The sequence below is a fragment of the Lates calcarifer genome, linkage group LG23, assembly GCF_001640805.2.
Source record: "Lates calcarifer isolate ASB-BC8 linkage group LG23, TLL_Latcal_v3, whole genome shotgun sequence".
NCBI classification, from domain to species: domain Eukaryota; kingdom Metazoa; phylum Chordata; class Actinopteri; family Centropomidae; genus Lates; species Lates calcarifer.
In genome coordinates, this window is record NC_066855.1 from 14310359 (window position 1) to 14332209 (window position 21851).

The window sequence follows — 21851 nt, forward strand, 5'->3', positions numbered from 1 at the left end:
TATTTCTAACACCCTTATATACACTCTCGAGAACTTTTATGTTTACTGGACACAAGAGTTGTATAGTTCTTTTTTATTTTAAACATTTAAAGAAGCCCCGCACAAGGCAGGGCATCAAAAAATTAGTTTGAACTCATATTGTTCCTCTCCACGGAAATCTTTAGTAAAAGGCGAAAGATTTATACGATATGAAGAGAAACATGAGTGTACTAACCCTTTAGAGAAAAGCTGGAGGGAGTCATTCGCCGACATACATCCTACAGTGACGGTGGTAGAGCGCCCGTACAGCTAGTGCTTTTCTCTAGGTACACTCTAATAATGTAAAAACTTGAGACACAGAGTAATCGTCTATGAAAAGAATTTTAAGTCTACCGTTTAGATTTTAGATTAAATATTAGATACAAATCTTGCGCGCGGTGCATGATGGGTAGTGGTACGTCGATCCCAGTCACTTACCGCACATGAGGAGTTTTGTTCGAACCACGCTGAAATAAAATCAACTGCCAAACATATTATTAACTGGAAACTGTGAAATTATAAACGAAAGGAATAGTATAAATAGAATTAAATAATAGCTCGGGTCAGAAACACTGCGCATGCGCTGTATTCCCAAAGGGAGTAAAAACAAAGCGAGAGAATTACCTCCTGCTACTTCCGTTCTCACCGGAAGCGTACAAAAAGTTGGTTATAATCAACGTGAAATAAGAAATAACTTATGTCGTGTTCTTTGTTATGAGTTTTTGTGTTATGTGCTGTATATTCCCGAATATTGTTTATTATAACATGGCAAATTTCTGGACGGGTTTTATTTCAGTATGGAACTTAGCAGACATTTTCCCTTGTGATCCCTGGCAGGTCAGTCTGGCTGTGCTTCTGTGTGAACAACACGTAAGTCATTGGCAGATATGCAAAAACATTCCCTCCAACTCAGGGATGAGCAGACTGCTGCAGAGGACTGATCGCACCTGTTTCTCTAGCTCTTACAGGAATACCTTCAGGCGTGTTTCCAAACTTACAATACATGCCCCAGTTATCTTCATGATCAAGCCAACACACGGCATGCGTATAAATATCCTTTACGTACAGCAGCAAATGGTTGGTGCTTTTTATAGTGATTGTGAAGGGTGACTACAAGTTTCAGGATCAACACTTCCAAAAGGGGCTTTTGTTTTCACTTCCTTTCCTCACTACTCACAAGTAGCGCAGAGATTTCACACAGATGGTCCAAACATTTCACATTTCAGTTTTATAGCCCAGCAAAGAAAAGTTTCAGTTCGTCTTATGCAGGTGTTAAGGCATGAGAGAGTTTGTTTGACTTAACATAAATTTATTTGTGGTAATGCCACACATTCTTTTTATAATCCGAAAAATTACAAAATTGAACTGAAAATATGGTTACCAGCATAAATTACTTATCCCAACTTGTATTACAACAGTACATAAAGTATGTCACAATCAGAATGTTAGAAGTACAAGAAGAGACAAATGGCAGTGTTGTGCAAAAACATCATCAATACTGAACATATCAGAAAATACAGCTCTCAACATCAAACTGGCAGGGCAATCTGTGTAAATGTAAAGAAATCAATCAGCTCTGAAGTGTAGGATCCATGCAGTATCAACAGCACCCTCAACACATTAATGTAATTTTATTTCATTTTCTTCATCCTGTTCATAACATTACAAATTGGAACATTAGCTCTGTGGTAAACCTACTGATGTTACTGACGATTACTGAGCAGTAAAAGGAGTCAGATTGTAGTTAGAATTATGCTTTACAACCATTTTAAAAAAGGGGCACTCCATCTTTGGCCTGCACCATAAAAAGTTGTCACCTTGGTCCTTCTACATCCAAAGGATTGATTGGCTCTACTTTATCTTTTGGTCATCTGTTCAAATATAAATATAGATCAACAGTTTAGTATAAAAAATAAGGCAGGTTTCATTTTTGTAATGTTTCATGTTCCTTCCAGTGAGATTTGTGCATTTGAGATTTGTTTTCACTGTCCACAAAGTCACATGTTGTGTAGTGGTTCATATTCACTAGGCTGGGCTGCAGAATCAATCAGAGCAGGTTTCTGCTTCATCTTCGGAGTTATTATCAAAGGAACTGTAAAACTGATTTTAAACTATTTAAAAGTGTCTGTGTGCAGCTTTCATCCAGCCTTTGTTCAGTTCATATGGCCTTGACATCGATTAGGTGGCCGTGCTGGGCCCCCTGCCTCATGGTCTTGATCCCCTGCAGTTTGCGGCCGTGAAGTGTGAAGCGAGACCAGGCAGCCAGCTGGAGCAGGGCACAGGTGATAGGCACAAACACCAACATGTAGAAGCAGCCCAGGCGTAGAGGTGGAGTCCCGGAGCCGGAGGCAATGTCAGGCACAGAAACCAGAGAGTCCTTCACAGGCTCCCTCTCAAAAATATCATAACCTGGAGGGGAGGAAAAGGTTGTACTTTTAATGTGCACAAAACACAGGAACAACATTGTATCGCTGAACAGTTAACACATTCATTCAAGTATACACTGATGAAGCAGGAATTCTAATAATCTGATGGGCCAGCTGAGTTTGATACTTTGTCTGCCACAGACACACATGTAGCAGTATTTGAAACAAGATAATTATGTACACTTGTTTATGAGGGCCCAGTGTGAGTGTTTCTGGCCATACCTGTGTAAACACAGAGCAGCCAGGTGCCAATGAGAGGGGCAAATGTCTGGCCAGGTTTGGTCAACAAGGCAACCATCCCGAAGACAAGTGCAGAGGCGGCCTGCTGACGTCGGTTGACCACAAAGTCTTCATCCACCAGATCGGAAATGACTAATTTCAGTAGCTTGCAGGTCCCCTCTGTAAATACCCGGTTACTAGGAGGAAGAGAGGGCAGGTTACAGTCTTAGGCCGTGACAGGAAACACCCGCTGTAATGTAGCTTATCGTTCATAATGTCATCATGTGTTGAGTTTGTAAGGATGGGGAAGGGCTGTCGTTTCTGGCCTAAGGTGTGCCTGTGTGTGCAAGACCACATGATATTGTGTTAAGTCACAACTTTATCATATGTGGTCAATGTTTTTTAGCAACTCAGCCTGAAGGTTTGAGAGAAAGAACCAAATGCATTCACACATTGTTTACTTCTACCACAACTGTGACTAATATGACTAACCACACATGCGGCACCAGAGCTCAAATGCACAGTGCTCAAGAGGGCAACCGAATCCTGTTGATAACTATAAGAATAGCATGTTTTAGAGGGCATTGTATGTTGTACAGATGTTAAAGCCCTTTGAGGCAAATTCATGATTAAGGGGGATATATAAATAAAGCCTCAGTGACAAAGGCCCAGAATGGGGAGGAAGTTTAAATTTTCCCAGATAACAAAAGGTCTTGTGCCAAAGACAAGCTAACACAATATTTGGATACAACATGTAGCAAACGTTGAGCTAACTCAGAAACAGTTAGTGACACACAGAGTCCTTGGCGTGTCCTTGTGAAAGCTGTGCGTGAAGCGATTCTACTCGTCCTTGATGTGTGTTGCTGTGATTGTGTACTCAGCTTTAAAAGTGGTAAATCTTCAAAAAAGAAAACAAGCAAACAAAAGTACAAGCTGTCACACATCAGATCCCTGATGCGTGTGCTGATATGTGTACGTGGCCATACCTAGCAATGAAGATGCACAGCAGATAAATGTGGTCAGCCCCTGCCAGCACCATAACCACACTAAGTCCCAGTTTGAGCAAAAATAGCCAGCGGATAACCTGGTAAACCCCATAACGCTGGCACAGTGTCAGGAAATACAAGTTGTTCAGGTGGGGGGCAATGTAAGAGATCCCTGCATGAGAGCAGAAGCAGAGAAGCATTAAAAAAAAAGAGTAAAAATCAGCAAAAATAATAATCATTTTAAAAAGGAAAGGAAGTGGAGTGCCAACAAACCAGACTGCAAATTAATATAAAAACTGAAATCTACTCCATTTTAGCCACAATTAGACCTGCTCCTTCAGAACTGAGGAGCTTTATTTCAGAACACCACTTCACTTGTTTCCTGAGAGCTTCCTGATGATTAAATCTAGGATGATTATTTTTTGGCAAGATTGTATCACATTACCATGATGCATATTCATCTACTCATTAGCAAGTCTGCATGCTGCCAGTGGAATATCTTTAGTCTGTGCTCTCCATACATCCTTTCATCACACAAAAGTCAAACCCAGTGTAAAATAATTAGGAAATCACAGAAAAATTATTATTTATGGTTGCCTAAAAATCTTAGCTAATGCTGTGGTAACTACTGCATTGTTTTTTTTTTGTCTGTGGCTCTACCACACCTGGATTTAAAAAGAGCTGAATGTTAAAGAGTTATTTCTCCTTTCTTCAAGGCATCTTACCGAGTAAGATGGAACCTGTAGAGGCGGAAATATTGTCAGAGAGGAGATGCTCAAGGAAAAGGGGGAAGAAGTTGTTGTTGAAGTGGCAGTGAAACACCTACAGAGGGAGCAGAAACAGTAGTAGAATATAAATGAGTAGCTGAATGAAAAACACACTGGGATCCAAGTTTCACATTAAGAGCATTATTCCCTAAACGAAATAACTAAGAATATAACACAGGTTTTTGTTTTTTTACCTGAACAAGGTTCATTGACACAAACCACATGAAGTTCCTGTGTGTGGAGAGCTGCTTGAGGTACTGTCCAATAGTGACAGGTTTTTCTGGCTGGGTAAGTGGAGCATGGCCAACACTCAGCCTGGCAAAGACCAAAAGAAAAAAACAAAAGGCATGAGATAGACAGGAAAAACACCAAAGTTATTTACAATTCCAATCTTTTAAAATCCTCACTCTTTGAGTGCCAGTGCCTCATCCTGTCTTGGACGGACTTCTTTTTGAAAGCGATGTAGTAGCATCCTGGACACTAAGAAAAAGCCTAGAATGGAAAAAGCTGCCAGAGTCACACAGAAGAGACGGAAAAAGTAAAAGTCCTCCTTGTCCCAGAAAGAGTAGGACAGAAAAACAGAGAACGAGCCCAAAGCGCTGAACACTGAGCAGTGAAAGTTGAGGCGCGTGCGATCAGCGGCGGACACTGCGAGGTCGGCCAGCAGGGCGCTGTGATGGAGGTCCACCATAGTGAGGAAACCATCATAGAGGCACAGGCAGAGCAGGAACTGCAGGCCCGGCCTGGCCCACGCCACCCAGAAGGCCAGGAACGACAGAGCGAAGAGAGGGCCATTTGTGGCGAGAGCCCTCAGGCGCTTTAGCACCACCTCTGGAGATGTGATCTGAGAGCCAGTCCTGGGAGGGAAAAACAAAAACCAGCAGAAATTAGATAAAAATGGAAGTGAGACTAATGTTTTGACACAGAGTCAGAAACAGGTAAGGCCAACAAACCTGTTTCTGTTTAAATACTCTCAAGGTATTTGGGTCTTTGTTGGTGGAGGATATAATGGAAGTCACTTCAGCGTGACCAGTGTTATATAACCTCCTATGTAAATACAGAAGCAGCAAACCATGAAAACAATAAAATATACTGAGACCATAAAAAACTGCTGCACAGTAGATTAAAGGGTGAATATATAACAAACTTCTCTGCAGAGTCACGTATTTACTTTGTTATGACACCACCTTATTACAATACAGAGCCACAATACGCTTAATCATAATGAAATACAAACACAGATGGCAGCCTCGCGTTTTATCATGTTGACCGTTACTGCAGCTGATGAAATCTTTTATGCTGAAACTCATTTGCATGTGTGTGGGTTTAGGAATGTCTTTGCATCAGAGAACTTGGACAAATATGTTCCGCAAACACAGTGGTAGAAAGTTACAGGCTGACTGGAGGATCGATCATTGAGAACTGAGATGTTAAAATGATGATTTACGAAACTCAAGGATTATTTTACAGAAAGATACATAAAAACAAATATATCTTGGGCATGTTTCACTCTGAAGTATATATACACAACTGTTTCAAAAATTACTTACAAGGGCATTCAGAAGCAGAAAATTGACATATATGCTTTTTAACCATCAGTGACTTCTTAACTGATTGATGGGCTGTGTTGATATACAATACATGACAGGAACTATATGGTGCTGATATCAAGTATCAGTTATCTGGTCTGTCAACTCTTATTTTCCTGTAAGCTCAGATCTTTCAGAAAGAGAGACTCTTTCAAAAGAGGATGTGTAGCTAAAAAGGCACTTCCTCAGAGCTGATTGTGGTTTTATTGATTGTGTATCTAACATTTCTGAGAGAGGCTAACACACAATTATTGTATCTTCTCAACAGAATTTTGGTAATGTATATTATGAGAAATCACTGCCTTTTTCTTTCCTTTTTGCGACATTAAACAATCTGCTAAGACAATAAATACCTGCTAAGAATAACTTCTTACTTTTGTTGACATGTTGTCTGCTGCAATCGCATTGATATTTCGGAAGCATACTTAAGAAAACCTACAGCTAGAAATGTCTCTCTAAAATGTGCATTTGGAGGGAGACATTATCTTCCGCTGTGTCTTCTAAAGGAGGAGGAAGACAAAATGGAGACACTTACTGAGGAGAGCTGAGGAAGGAGCGATCACTCAGCCAGCCGAAGAGAGGGTCATTTAGACTGTTCCATATAAGGAACACCGTCTGTGGAGCATCAGAGAAGGAAAATACATATAAAAATATAAAAATATATATAAAATATATTATATATAAAAATAAATAAATACAAGCTGATGAAGGCTTTTTGATGAGTAACAACTAACAATAATTTTTGGTGCCATTTTATGTCTTTACTCGATGGCTGACAGTAGAGAGGTGACAGGAAATGAGGGAAGAGAGAGACTGGGGGACAACATGATGCAACAAATGTCTCTGGCTGGACATGAACTGAAACAACACACCAAGGAGCCCCATGACAGCACATCTAAATAACTGTGATCCATATATAGAGGCTGACCTCAGTTTCCACTACAATTATTAATTTAGTGGTCAGGCGATCATTTTACAGAAGGACGAAACAGTAGCTATTTATTGTTTTTGTTGGTTTATCATTGTTTGAATACTTGAGTTACTGTAAATAATGCACAACTTTGCAGGCTAATTTAAATCTACAGAATAATAATGTCACATATTTGAGAATTCCAGGGGATTGCATGCTTTTCAGATAATGAACTTAGACATCATGACTCATAATATTCCATACCTAACACATTATATAAACAGTATATTGTTAGTAGAAGAGGTTCCTCTGGGTAAGATAACGCTTATTTTCTTCTGTAGTGTCCATTCCTTAAATTTTCTTCAGCCCAAAAGTTTTAAAGATAGAAAGTTGTGGCTGAAGCCGGTGCCCTCCTAACAAGCTCGTTAACAGGACTCACATTCAACTATAAAAACCACTCAGCATCACTGGGCTTGTACTTTGGTACCAAATTACAAGCTTAGACTACAAGTCAAAATTTAGATCGAATGAAAATGATTCAGGTTTCTTCTCACTTACCTCTCCCACCCAGAAGGAGACTTTATCAATCTTGTAGACGGACACAAATGTCTCCACATAGTAAAGCAGGAACACATTGTGGAGGATGGACGTGAACAGGGCCAAAGAACCATAGAGCACTGCAGTAGAGAACACGCCTTGCCAGAAGCCCCAAACGCTCCTGCCCATTCTTCTTTCTCAGTCTCTCTGCTCCGTCTTTTCTCTGAGCCAAGCTGGAAACATCTCACGGCCTGGCCGACCCAGGGTCACCACCTCATCGTAGTCTGTAAAAACACAGCACAATTTTTTTAAGTTATTTTCAGCTCAGAGGACAAAGAAGACTGTATTCTCTCACCACAAAATGCAAAAGACATATTGTGTGTGTGAATATGCTAAAGACATTTTAGAGTGTTACTTGTACAATAAGAGCTGAAAATGACATTGACATTCCTGACTGTCTCCCCACAGAGTTTGAGCAGACCAAAAGAGAGCCGTTTTCATAGCAACAGTACAGTAAGTACTCATTAGTTAGGTTGTGTTCCTTTTTCCTCTGGCCCACGCCCAGCTGTGTGGTTTTCCCTGTGTGTGTTTGAGTAAAATTGTAATTTTACTCATTTTTATGACCACTCCACCTCTCTGTCTCCATTGAAAGCTGCTCTTCCTCACAGTAAAACAACAAAAGGAAAGTCACAGGATCCTCTCTTCCTTAAATGTCACATTCAGCCTTGAATTATGATGGTGGTACACTGTGTAATTTACACCTACTCTGAATACAATGGACATGATATAAGACAATTTTTGAAGATAACAAAGCACTGGCTTGGTAAGTAAACACAATGTTATCTCTATGTCACATCACTTTGTGAATAACAGTGTCCTCTATCACACTGAGAACAAAGGCTTCCCTAAATGAATGCAAATCCTGTGTTAGTTTCACTTTCCTCTTACAACCCCAAGCAAGCACGTAGCACCCTTGGGAAAGGAATTCATTTAAAAACACACAGAGGCCTCTTAATTTACACCTGACTACCACAAGTACAGACTTGCCCTGATCTACAAACACCTTCCCTGTCACATCGTCAGCGTGAAAGCTGTATAATAACTCACAATAACAGTGTCTCAAGGCGATGTGATATCTTCTGGCGGAGTCAACCACAATGCGGTGTTTAAACACAGCTGCGGAACCACACTTTCATCTCAGGATCTGAGTGAGATAGCAAACCTGACCAAAGCAATCCTCTTGGAGTGTAACTAAAAGCTTTCCAACCCTGTTCCTATCAGATCCAAGCAGTGAAGCAGGGATGACTCTCAGCTGGCTACACCATATCACATCTCTAACACATATCTTGCTGGATGACAAGCAGTCGTTGTTGTTGGTTAACAGGCAGCAGAGTGGGACAACATCAACAAACATCAAATTCATGTCCCTTCAGCCACGGCAGGGATTCAGAGCTGTTTCCACCTGTGGAGAGGATTCTTGGCAGGGATACAGTAAAGACAGAGCTGTTGTCTTCACTCTGATAGACAAAAGATATGGTGCCCAAACATTGTGACTGAGCTGGTTACACCTGATCTCAAGACAGATTCACAGAGTAGACAGTTGTTCATGACAGTAAGTGGTATCAGGGATCAGATGCTTGCTTTACACTGCACATATTTAGATTATAAACTGAATGACAGAATCCGGCTCAGAAATTTGGGAAAATAAGGTTTCCTAAAGTAGAAGCTAGCAGGGTTTCAAAGGTAACAGGCAATAATAGCTACAGCTTCATACAAGCTGGAATAGTAATGTAGCCATAAAATATAAGACAATGGACTGAATGACATATTTGATAAGCTTTCTAAAAAAAAAAAAAAACGATATCTGCAAACATTATCATTAACAACTAATTGACAAGCTTAGACTGATTATCGGCTGGCGATTCACCTGACATATAGTAATCGATTAAAGCTACACCTGACTAACTAACATCGCACATGTTGCGTAGTGTGCCGTTTCTGTCCACAGCAGCTGAAAAGACTGACTGCTACTCACAGGTTAAGGAAAGCTGCTAACTACTAGTGGTTAGCATTAGCTAGCCTTATTAACATGCTAGCATTAGCTGGCTGGTTAACGTCAACAGGCTGCCTGAGCGGAAATAAACTCAAACTTCACATATATTCATAACAACAGAGTAAATAAAGGTGACGTACCAACAAATGAGCTGTTGACCAGGTTAAATAAATCGTGTTTGCTCTCGGTGGGAAGCTGAATTGCCGGCTCTCCTGCCGCTGCTGTTGCTTCTGCTGCTGTTCCTCGGCTGAGTCTCGACCACTGTAACGCGACAGTGGAAGCAGACAGTCCACGTCATGATAACTACAATCGGTTACTCACGTCCGTGACGAACCGTAGTGGCTCTGTGGAGGGGGTTCCCCAGCAGATAGGAGTAACAGCGCCGCCCAGTGGCAGGCAAGGCTTGATTACCAAGGGGCCCCAGGCTCTCAGTGGCGGAAGAAGTACTCACAATGTAAAAAAATAAAAATAAAAATCTCTGTTACAAATAGAGGTCCTCCATTTAAAATTATACGCGTGTAAAGGTACATAATAGTTACCAGCAAAACATAAAGTATCCAAAGTCAAAGAACTCATACAGCAGAATTTTGCTGAGGAAATTATGAACTTCCAAAAGGTCCTGAAATTTTTCATTTTTATTTTATGCTCACAAGATAATATTTTGTGCATGTAAGATAAGATAAGATAAGATAAGATAAGATAAGATAAGATAAGATAAGATAATAATTTCTTAGTTACACAGCAGGGAAATGACTGTTACTGGAGCAAAGAGGGTGGTGCCATAGCAAGAATATCAGTAAAAATAAAAAGTAATAAAGTAAGTAAAATGAATGCGTAGGTTAACATTCACAACACATCTTTTAAAACAAGCTCAGCCAGAGAAATGTTTCAAGACTTCATTGAGTTCTTCTGTTTTGTTGCAGCACAAGTTACTTGCACAACTCAAATATGAATCTAATCAGCCACAGTAACTGAAAACCCCTGTGTGTGTTTATCACCTGTAATACGCATCATATCTTACAAGATGATCATATGGTCTGTATGTAACATCAAACTAACTAGTACCTATAGCTGTCAGATGAATGGAGTGGAATCAAAAATGCATGTAGTGGAGTAAAAGTATAATATTGAAAAAATTAGAAATACTCATGTACAGAAAGAGCACTGACAAAATGTACTTAAGAACAGTGCAGGAAATGAGTTTGAATATATTTCACCTCTCATTTAATTGTTTTATTCTGTTTTAATCTCTTATTTTATAGATATGTATGTACTTTAAAAAATATTTTTCATAGAATTGCACTCACTTGTGGTCATTTTACATCGCTTCTGAATCATTTTGTCTTTCTGGGGTCATTTTGTGTCCACGCTTCATTTGTGACCTGTGTGTCCCAAGATTTATCTGAGGTGTCCAAGATGAATTTGTGACAGGGGTTCACAAGTAGATATGGGCTCATTTTAAGGGGTCAAATGCTGTGGAGATTTAGAGCCACTATCTTAAATATTCCTCTCGATTTCATTCCTACTCATCTTTCACATCTAACCTCTAGGACCCTGTCAGGGTGATACTGTGGTGTAGACCCATAAAACACTGGGAACAAAGTTAGGCACACCCTTTTGTGCAATTCATGTCTAACTGTCACACGGTTTTAAAATATTTATTTAGCCAATCTCCCCTCTTTTACCATTTCTCCAATAAAGTGGATTTAATGTGATGTCAATGAGAGGGCAGACCAAGATTAATCTCTCTGATATTTAATGAAAGGAGGATGTGCTCTCAGTGTTGTGTGCTGAGTGTACATAACTAAGCAGGGATAAGACAGGCCTTTCACAATATGTCTGCTGTGGGAGAAGAGCAGTATAAAACAATCTAGTCTCATACTGAGTCTGTCTGAACAGATGTAATGCTAGATTCAGTATGTAAAGTCTGACTAAGTCTACTAATGGGTTAAAAGAAGAAAAGGGAAGATAAGTTTCAGAATGAGTCTGGACAGACTATTAATAACTTACCCAAAACTGTAATCCATGGGAATACTCAGACTCAGAGATATAATCTGATTATTTTCACTGTCTTGGGTTTCTTTGTCTCTAAAGTATATATTCAATAGTCTAGTCAGTATGCTGCAATATAAGTATCACGGTTACAATATTTTACCCCTCACAATGCTTCTGATTTGATTAAATTACGGACCACCTGCTTTTAAAAGCAAATTGTAACGACAAGTCAAAACCTCAACATACTGAAGCAATATTTGTATTACTGTTTAAGTCACAATTACAATTACTTAACTGCACAACACTGCAAGTCAGACATCTGTGTACAGATTAGATACTGTAGTAAATGTATAAGTTGCTTAATATATTAAAATAAAGAATACTTTGTGCTTTTGGTCTCTATCTCTAGATCATTGTGGTGTTGCATCAGGTAGTGTTGAGCCATGTGAATATAGTCCTCTGTTCTCCTTCTGTTTGCTCTCTGTTACTCATTTAAAGAAAGTAGTGGTGGTGCACGGATGACAAACACAAAGTAGGCTCAGTAACAGGGAACGCTTTGTACTTGGGAGACATAAAATGCAAGTAAGCGCTAGTATATGATACACTGGATTGGACACTGCCCTGAAACACCTACACAGCGTATTGGTTGATTTCCATGGAGCTCCATTGGTGGGGAACAGGAACAAGACAAATAGATTGGATTTTTGTTTTTCTACTTCTTGTCCAGCAGGGGTCAGTCATGAGGCACAGATCACATAGATACTACTCAGACCGATTGGTCGCCACAGTAAAAAGCTTAAATGCCAAGAAAGTGTGAAGTGCAATTCTAAGGCAATAAGAAAATAAGAACAACTAATTTTGCTACAATATTCAAAATATAATATATATATAATTTCTAATGCGGCCTGTTTCAGTCGTATTTCTGTGACTTTCTGTACTCAGCATTGAAATATCATTATTTTCTAAATAGTTTTCCCATACACGCTAAGTACTATTTTTTATTTATTGCAGCAGAAACACTACAATACAAACATATATCACTTCTCCCTACAGAAGACTAAATAATGTATGGTTCTAAATATTTTTGTACAATGATTTTTTGTATTTCAACAACAGCTACAACATAAGTAGCTCAGCTCCAGCTTTATGTATCAAAACAACGGAAAGCATAAAAGCATTATAGGCTACATAAGGAAGGTCAACCTATTTGGGCTGTGAATCTAATGTGTGTGTGTGTGTGTGTGTGTGTGTGTGTGAGGGGGTGGGCTGAGTTTTGTGTGTGTGTGTGTGTGTGTGTGTGTGTGTGTGAGCATTGGGTAGCTGCAGCAGCGGCAGAGCAGCTCTGTGTTTCGCAGCAGAGAGGAGGACTCAGAGGATCTTTTTGTGGACTCCAGGAAACAAGCAGGTGAGTCAGTCTTCAGCGCTTCTACTCTTTCTGCTGGACGGTTCAATGTGTTTCTGCCACTTAACCTGCGCACGCACTCTAAACATTCATCTGTACTCAGGTGAAGGTGACTACACAGCGTGCTGTGCTGTTTTTCCCCTCTCAGTGCTGCAGTCCAGGTCGGACAGGTGCACATGGGTGGATGTTTGCGCGGCCATGGCTCTTATCAAACGGAATTGTATTCTGTAAGTGCTTAAAGCCGTATTCATTAAAGTATTTTATGTGTGGAAGTATTTCTGCGTCACCGTGTCCACATTTGGACAGTCCTGAAGCCCCTTATTCATCCGAGCTGGCTGTGTTGTTCCATTATATAGACAGAGCTGTAACTCTGGTCTGAAATCAGTTTAATGGATTCATGTGTCAGGGGTTTAAGAGCTGTTACTAGTGGCTTTATTAATGGTCAATAAATTACAGGCTAAATTCATGCTTTATAAACCTCTTATGAGTCATTAATAACTTTTGGGTTGCCAGGTTGGGAGAAATCACCATGGCTGTTGAGCAGTGGTCTTATCTTGTTAGTGTAAAAGTGTGTGCTTAAAGTATAAATAATGACATATACAATGGACCCTTCCAGAGTTTTGATCTAATATACAGTAAATCACATTACTGGATTATTGGTATTGATGCATTAATATGTAACTGATAACATGTAAGTTGATGTCAGATAAATATATATAGTGAAGTAATATAGTGAAATTGAAGTGTAAAGTGGCATTAAATTGAAATACTCATGTGAACTAGAAACATTTTACCATCCCACTTAAGTACAGGACTTGAGTAAATGCAATTTGTTATTTGGCCCTCAGCAAATGTTAGTAAGTCATCTGCAACTGGTTTCCAGTGATTCATCAAATCCTCAGTTGTTCATAAATGAATCATGGTCCAGATGCCATGCAGCCCTTTTTCCAGAGGGTCACAGGTCAAACAGACCATTGAAGGGGACTCTGTGATGAAATAAAGAACTACCTAAAAAGAAACACAGGTCACAACTTAACAACCCAAAACTCATTCTTAGTGATGGCTTACAACTGATCCAGAAAGCTTTAGTCTGTGATTTACTTTTAACAATTAACAAGCCAGTCATCAAACTTCTTTATGAACTCTTTATAGTGGTGCAGATTCTCAAATCTCTTCAATATCTCTATTCAAATGGACACAGAAGATAAGTGTAGTGTTAACAGTGGATTTGACTTATATTGAATCTTAAAATAACTTCAAGGCTAAAAATGTTCAAGCAGCATGACAAATAAACTGCATATATCACAATAAATGATGCTGATACTCCACAGTACATTACAACATATTCTTGCATTGTCAGTGGTTGTTGGAGGAAGCAGATTCAATCACATATGGTTAGATTCAGTATCAGCCTGTACCCTATCATTTCTGACAGTGTCCATTCATTATGGCTGGTATCATGTTTTTGCAACTCTTTTGACTGATGACTGATATAAATGTTTATATAATGGTGAAGAACTCATGAGTTTAAAGGCAAAGTCAATTTCCCAACATTTCTCCAGCTTCTTAAATCACATTGAGTTAATTTCATCGAGAAACGTTCCCAGTTATGAGGAAGAAATGTCTCTGATAGGTGCTTCACCTCATGATACAACCTCAGAAAAAGACAAAGATGGTGAGATCATCTGTCATCACAGATTAGTGGATGGTTTTAATAAGAAGACATCCACCAGGCAGAAGAACAGTCTGTGCGACTGTTAAAATTCAGCGTCTGTACTGTATCTAAAAAAAACAAACAAACAAACAAACATGATCACATATTGTTACTTTTGAGTGTGTTGGCATGATGTATGGGCTTTACCAGCTCTTGTTTATCAGAGAACTTCTATAATGTCTATGTATTTTTAGTGTATGAAGAGAGGCAGATTGTTTGCAACACAATGGTAATTTCATGCTTCTCTGAGAAGATTTGTCTTAAGATTCTCCACATCATAGTGAACATGGCCCACAGGGTGAACCCACTCATTCTGTCTATAATATGTGACTAATCTTGTTTATGATTCAGCTCTGTGGAAACCCCCAATGGTTTTAGATAAAGAAAATATATAAATAAAGCATACAGAGTACACAATCTCTTTATTAGAATATAATATTGATCCTTTATTTGTTGGGTGATGGCTTTAATCAAAGGTATGATAGTGTGTTTGGCATTTTAAATGGTTGAAAGGAAGTACAAAAATAGTTCATTTGTTTTATCGATCTTTCTGCAGAAATGTCAGGCCAGGTATTTTGCAAATCATTTCGTCCTGTCTGACAGGAGCTTTATCACATTCTACAGACCTCTTCATATTCTGTAGGTGAGTAATGGCTTCATATCAGGATGTTCAAGGAGCAACTGAGAGCAGTGACTAGAACTGAAATCAAGTTTAGATGTCCCAGTAGATCTGTATCAAGCCCAGGTCTATGGATCAATAAACAGAAAGAAACTGATAGACTTTGCTATGTAGAAGGTGTTCCAGACACCGCCTGCTGTTTTGTTTGATTCGTCTCGTCTCCCATGATGCATGGCGTATTGGTCGTTCCACCGCCAAGGCAGATGTGTTTACCTTTCCCCCCCCTGGAGTTTCCATGCTTTCGTCAGTGAGGTAACACCATGTTGTCAACGCCCTTGCCAGTTCCTGTAGAACAGCGCACACACAACGCAGATGCAGATGTGTTGAGACAATGGTGTGTTTGCTGTGAGCAGCATACGGGGCAGCAGCTGACTAAACCAAACCAAAGGGCTTCTCACCAGCATGCCCGCTTGTCTGGTTGATCTGTTGTCCTCTATTTTGCCAGTTTTGCCAGACAGTGGTGCTGGAGAGGTTCACAAAGTTTATAAAGACAAACATCAACTCAAGAGTCATGTTGCACTGTTGCCCTACCTTCACTTGCAGTGTTTACACATCAAAATCTGTTTATAAGTCTCAGGGAATACCACTGCAGTTGTGAAAAGGCTGTATAAATTTTTCTGTGGCCTCAGAGGGAGCTGCGCAAACTCAGATAAATTGCTTCAGGTGATGGTAACTTGAGTCAGTATCATTTGGGTTTGAAGTCTACAGGTTTGAAAATGAAAAACAGTCTGTGGGTGTGGAGTTACAAAGAAGTGAGCTTTCCAGATTTCTGTAACCCACTCCTCATCTCTGCCTGAGACCAGCAGTTTGAGGCTACATTAGCTGCTACAAGCATAACACACCCAAATCTCTGCCTTAACTGTCAGCAGTGGAACTGCAATGTGGATGTGGATGTATTGAGTTCGGCTGCATTGATTTTGATACTTTTATTTTTTAAGCCGTCCATCATGAGTCTGTGTAAAGAGTGGAATACTCTTTTAAGCGAGTCCTTCCTGTGTTCCCCAGATTTATGTGGCACACAATGGGAACATGACAAAGGGTCCTGTGTTCCCCAGTTCATGTGCTCTCCCAGAGTTCTATGCTCCCAAGGTGCTGTGTTCCCAGCTCTCTAAACCATATAATGAGAACCTGAAGAAGATGTTCCCCAGCTCTATATGTGCTTAATATGACATGGACTATTGTGGGAACACTTGAGGGAACTTATTAAATGGGTTGCTGTGTTTATATAGCTGTTTTAAGCCATGCTTCAATACAAAACTAGGTAATATTTATGAAATGTTTTAACTTGAAACAGATCAAATTAGACCAAACACAAGAGCAGGTTTAATGTGTGTTAAGTGAATATGGAACTATGCACGTAGGACACTGGGAACACAAATAAGCTCCTGTTCTAAGCTTGCCCTTTTATGGTGCAACCTTGTGATGGAGATTCTCCTCCATCATCTGCTGTTGTAGCTGTTTGTCGTGATCATATGTTTTGTTGGTTGCACAACAGCTTTTGGCCTGCAGTTTTTCACGGTCACGGAAGTCAGGCCTACGAAGAGCATGAAACAAGCAGGCATGCCACCTGCCTGGTGATGGCAAAATGCATAGATGATGATGATTTCAGTAAAAGCTTTGTTTATAAAGAGTTAAAGTGTTACACTGGAGGAGAAAGGATAAAGGTTTGGGTCCCAACTGAGCCATAAAACGCAAGCTCTAAAAGAAACACAAAAGACATTTGGTTCCTAAGAATATACTTTTAGTGTGTTAGTGAATCATCACAAACAATGACACTTGAGGCTACAGTCAGTAGCATTGTCAGCATTGTCTGTTCCTTTTTTGGGAAAATAAAAGTTGACAAGCACAGTTGCAAAAGGTCATCAATCAAACTGAAACTGTTGTACAGTTGTACATTTTGTGAAGCAAAACTATGAACATTACACGGGGTAAAGCCAGCCTTAAGAAATAGTTGCAGGTAAATGCAAGGTAAGAAGATCCCTGCACCATTCATAACTCTTTCCCATTTTCATCTCTCACTTTGTCATCCTATAGGTTGCTCCCAAAGCTTAGCACCCAAACAGCTAACCGAGAGGTCATTAGCCTCATTGTGCTCCACGCTGAGAGCGATTAGCAGCAGCAGCCGTGGAGATTAAGCTGGTGATTCTCTAGTGTCACTGCGTGGTGGGGCGGGATTCGCAGTGTTGACCCTTTGATCAGTGACAGAGCCAGAGAACGAGCAGCCAGGCGGAGATTGTGCTGATGGCACAGCGCCTAATCTCTAGATTATCCATCATGCTGCTCCAGTGTGCACACAGCTAATTAAGAGATGAAGTTGTGTGTTGCAATATCACATCACAGGGGTGCATTATTTAACTCCCAAAACTTTTTAAGTGGTCTTTTATGTAACAGCACCTTACTCATTTACTTTGGTTAAGTGGTTGTAATCAGAAAGTGATCATGCATATCAGCAAGTAATTTTCTGCTCATGCTGTTAAGTAGGCAGGAAAGTTCATGCAGTGTGTCTCTTCACTAAAGTTCATCATACCCATTGAAATATCTGAAGACATCATTAACGTCTGTGTCTGATAAACAGTGGGGATATTAAGGTCAGATTGGAGGAGTAAGTGGAACTGTCTTATCTCTCTGAAAGCTTTGTGATGCACTTGACCTGTTGGGGGTGTTTCCTGCCACCTAATGTATGCTACTTTCACCAGTGATGGAAAATAACCAAGTACATTTCTTCAAATGCTGTTCTAAAGTACAATTTTGAAGTGAAATTTCTGCTACACTCTACTTATAGTTCATTACTTTTCAAGGCTAACTTGATACCTTTTACCACACTGCCTTGATTTGACAGCTATATAGTAGCTACCGGTTAATTGTCAGAATAAATTATTACATAAAAGAACTTAAAAAAAAAGATCAAACCTTTTTGACTTGTGAGCCCTCAGAGGGTAGTTGGTCATGTTTAAACCAAAAAGACATTTTTCTTGTAAACTTTTCCCATGGTTTCATTAAAAAATTCCTCAAGGCCTGAAGAGGTAAAATTACTTTAATGTTAGAGAAAAGTCCAAATAATGAATATGGATTAATGTAGAAGAACTTATCTCATTAAACTTCTCACAACCCCTGAGATTTCTTTTTTGACCCTCTGAGGGGGGCCTAGCCTTTAGGTTTGAAACCACTGGACTAAACTCCTCAACAGTGCATGTACAGAGTATATAAGTGGTTAAAACTAGCTCCACCTCAGCCACTTTTATTGAGGGCTTTGAATGAAGGATATTTACTTCCAGTGGAATGTTTTTGCATTGTTATATTGGTTCTTTTACTTAAGGATCTGTGTACATAAACTATTACTAATAAGAACAGTACAGCATTTTCCCTCAGGTGGTAGAGTGTTTGTTCTGCAAATGTTCATTCTGTGTTTAATTGTTCTCTCCGAGTCTGAACACCACTTCTACCTCAATACAAGAATCTCATTTGGTCTGCTGGATCATTTCTCATTTAGTTATACACATTGTTTTTCTCTGTCTCTGCATAGACTGTTCTCAGCTGGAGGATAATCAAAGAGTCTGCATCCGCCTGCTGCCAGGCCTCAAAAACACACACACTTCTCACACTTAGATTGTTTGTGCACAACAAATTGAGTACAGTCGAAGCTGTGCTTGGACCCAAGCCTGTGTGTTAAACATGGGAGACCAGCGATCAGTTCAGCCCATCCTGCTCCTGCTGCCGCTCCTACTGCTCCTCGCCAGGCTGTCACAGCTGTGGGCCTTCCCCTTCAGCCCATCTCTGGACTTGGATGTCACTCCCAGGACAACTGTCTTCTCCAAAGGTGAGCCGAATTTTCGAGATGAGAGGTTTTCCAACTGTGAGACGCAGAGGGAGAGACATGAGGCAAGGAGTCTGTGTTAAAAGAATAGAAAAACAATGAGAAGTTAGTTATTGCAGTTTGGTCTGCTCATTTTGACCACTTACCAACACTGTCAGCAGCTGGAGCTGCAGCAGTGGCTGTGACACACAGCTCTGTGGCAATTATGGTAATTCAGCCACTTCTTCTCATCACAGTCAAATTGAAACACACAGACATGATACACATAGTTTCAGATTCTGTGTGACTTAAACTTTCCTGGGGGGGGGGGGGGGGGGGGGGGGCATTATTTAAACAACATAGACAAAAGCTCATAGACAAAAGTTATAACTCCGGGACCTGCCTGAGATTTATCGCATTCAACTTAACAATCCAGTGACAGTTATCAGTAGCTCCATGTACACTGCAAACAGGAATTGCTAATACCTAATTGGACATACTTTAAATTGTGCTAATTTGCCAAAATATAAACCAATGTAGGAACAAAAATAAACAGGGCTCAAAATGCAGGAAACAGCGTAATTCACTGAGTCTATGGAAACGTCATACTTCCTATTTACATCCTCCCAAAGCATCATGGGAACCATAGTTGCAAAATAATAATTATCCCCAAGTGTGGGTGAGGTTGTTGACTTTCTAAACCACTGTTTTAGATCCATCCATGGAAACACACGTGCACAAGTCCACCAAACACTCACCTTGCTGTCCTTATTTGATGCTGCTCCAGCTTCTTCCTCCCCTCCCCGTTAAAGAAGTGGCACAGTTTTCGAAGTTGGCCCTGAAGACAGCTCCTTCATGCTCAGAGTTATTAATCGCCTCTCTCAAGCCCTGTCCTAGATCACACGGCTCAGCAAACACTTCTAATGAAACAATAGACAAGAGGCCCTCATAAAAGAGGACCTGAGCGCAGTAGACCTGATTAGTGTCCGTGCAGAAAATTCTGCTGAATAGCTGTGTTTTGGCGCAGAGTGGGTATTTACACACAAGATTCAGCACCTCTGCCTTCCTCCCCTTACCTTACCCACCTCACTCCCCACCGGCTCACCTTTCCCCTCCCTCTCTCCTCGCTCCCCACCACTGCGGCAGAGGCTACCACTGCAGCTGCAGCGAGGAGGGAACTCCGGCACCGGCAGACCGATCGGATAGCTGTGCTCTTACCTCCACTCCACTCCACCCCTCTCCACTCCTCTTCAGTCCTCAGAGGATGAGTATTATTAGAGGACGGGTGGAGTGAACAGGGCCGGCTCTATTGCTAGTCGAGATCTCCGGTGCAATGTCATAAGAGCTGTTGAGAGTGTTGCAGTGTGAGATGATGGGAGGATATGCTGCCTGACAGGCTGAATCACAATCACTCAGAGATACAGTATATAACAGAAGATGTGTTTGCTACTTTATGGTGCATTTTCTTGATCCAAATAGCAATTTTTGTTTGCTGTTCGTCAGAGAGTGAAGAACGTCTCCTTCAAGTTTTGTTTCACAATGCACTGATTTGTTGTGTTCTACAGAAATACTGGAAGGAAAAGTATGTATAGCAGACATTGCAGCAATAAGAAATACACAAATACTGAATGTGGCACCATTTTTACAGTTCCCTGCAACCATTTGGAGCTGACAGAACTGGACTGATACTAATATGTAGTTTATCAGCCAAATAAAAAGGACACACTCGATTAACTCTGAGGAGTTCATCAGATGGAGCAGCACGTATTATTCATAAAGCCTCATTAAGTAAGTTTGTAAGAGCATCACTGACAGGGCTGATTGTCCATTCTGAAAGCCTCTAAATCGTCATGCCTCTGGCTATTTATTTACACATCTCTGACTCTGCCTGAGATCATAAATCATACATTCTCTGCTCACTGTGGGCGCTTCTCTGTGCTGCAGCCAGAGCCAGTCTATCATCGCAGATTTTATTTTTCTCTGTGCCCTCATGGAAAGTTGTCCTTGACCTACTTCCTAATCACCAGGGGAGGAGTGTCAGTGCATGTGAGAGTGCAGGATGTGCACGTGTGTCAGCATGCGTTTCATCAGTCCCCATGTGTGTCTGTGTACCCCATGTGTATATATATGTGTGTGGTGTGTGTGTACGGTGGGGAAAGTTGGGCATGCATTTTCTCACTTCATGTAAAATCTGCATACATGCACCCCCTGTCACTTTCCCCATGGAGACACATGTCATTTGGAGGTGGACGGAGAGTGACAAGCTTCTTCTCACAAGGATGATATGTCTGCCTGGGTGTGTGCTGCTCTATATGGAAATAGGATGGATGCTGTATGTGGGTGTCACTACCTATGGGAGTCTTTGTGGGAGATTATATCATTTCTCTCAGCTGGGGTGAGGGGCGCTCATTAATTTACAGTATGCTCTACAGATGGCCTGCATGAGTGGGAGTACAAGGACATGCTGTGTAAGGGAGCTCAAATTGATAAGACAGAAAATGGCACAAGATGACTTTATGCACTCTTGTATGGAAATCTCAAGGGACCAGATGTGTCGGAAAAACCACTGTAGAAGGAAAGAAAAGGCTCCTGTATACTGGAAGAACCATGCAGAGACATTACCAGGCATTTGCCGCTATTTTCAGACATTTGTTTAGGCAAACAATTAAGAAAATTAAGAAAAGATTAATACAGCCATAGAATTCTGTCACGTGTGTGGCTTTAATAGGTAAATTTGATGATTTGTGTGTTTATGTGGCTCGG

General features: G+C 40.5%; 3 protein-coding genes and 1 non-coding gene across 10 annotated transcripts in view; 1 reads left to right on the plus strand and 3 right to left on the minus strand.

Annotated features, from left to right (window-relative positions):
* Positions 1–2812, minus strand: part of LOC108886867 (serine/threonine-protein kinase WNK4-like) — a 74359-nt gene extending 71547 nt beyond the window's left edge. Inside the window, 1 exon segment of the mRNA XM_051066250.1 lies at positions 2803–2812. The gene's annotated coding sequence lies outside the window, so the exon portion shown is untranslated.
* On the minus strand, positions 94–208 carry LOC127139223 (U5 spliceosomal RNA). Its single transcript, XR_007809248.1, has one exon. It is a non-coding gene; the product is annotated as a U5 spliceosomal RNA (small nuclear RNA).
* Positions 1634–21851, minus strand: part of mfsd13a (major facilitator superfamily domain containing 13A) — a 54352-nt gene continuing 34134 nt past the window's right edge. Inside the window, exons 1-9 of one of the 4 annotated variants that reach the window (XM_018681945.2) lie at positions 9646–9810; positions 7474–7736; positions 6541–6620; positions 4824–5273; positions 4611–4731; positions 4375–4471; positions 3650–3821; positions 2667–2860; positions 1634–2427 (exon numbers count right to left, since the gene is read on the minus strand). In XM_018681945.2, coding sequence (XP_018537461.1) covers positions 2177–2427; positions 2667–2860; positions 3650–3821; positions 4375–4471; positions 4611–4731; positions 4824–5273; positions 6541–6620; positions 7474–7641 — 1533 coding nt within the window. In that variant the 5' untranslated portion in view covers positions 7642–7736; positions 9646–9810 and the 3' untranslated portion in view covers positions 1634–2176. Of the gene's footprint in view, positions 2428–2666; positions 2861–3649; positions 3822–4374; positions 4472–4610; positions 4732–4823; positions 5274–6540; positions 6621–7473; positions 7737–9645; positions 9811–21851 lie in introns of those variants that run through there. The other 3 variants (XM_051066260.1, XM_051066259.1, XM_051066261.1) reach the window with 3 other exon arrangements.
* Positions 12785–21851, plus strand: part of sema4gb (sema domain, immunoglobulin domain (Ig), transmembrane domain (TM) and short cytoplasmic domain, (semaphorin) 4Gb) — a 77564-nt gene continuing 68497 nt past the window's right edge. The window contains exons 1-3 of one of the 4 annotated variants that reach the window (XM_051066258.1): positions 12793–12905; positions 13006–13129; positions 18819–19112. In XM_051066258.1, coding sequence (XP_050922215.1) covers positions 18968–19112 — 145 coding nt within the window. In that variant the 5' untranslated portion in view covers positions 12793–12905; positions 13006–13129; positions 18819–18967. Of the gene's footprint in view, positions 12906–13005; positions 13130–18818; positions 19113–21851 lie in introns of all 4 variants that reach the window. The other 3 variants (XM_051066253.1, XM_051066254.1, XM_051066257.1) reach the window with 3 other exon arrangements.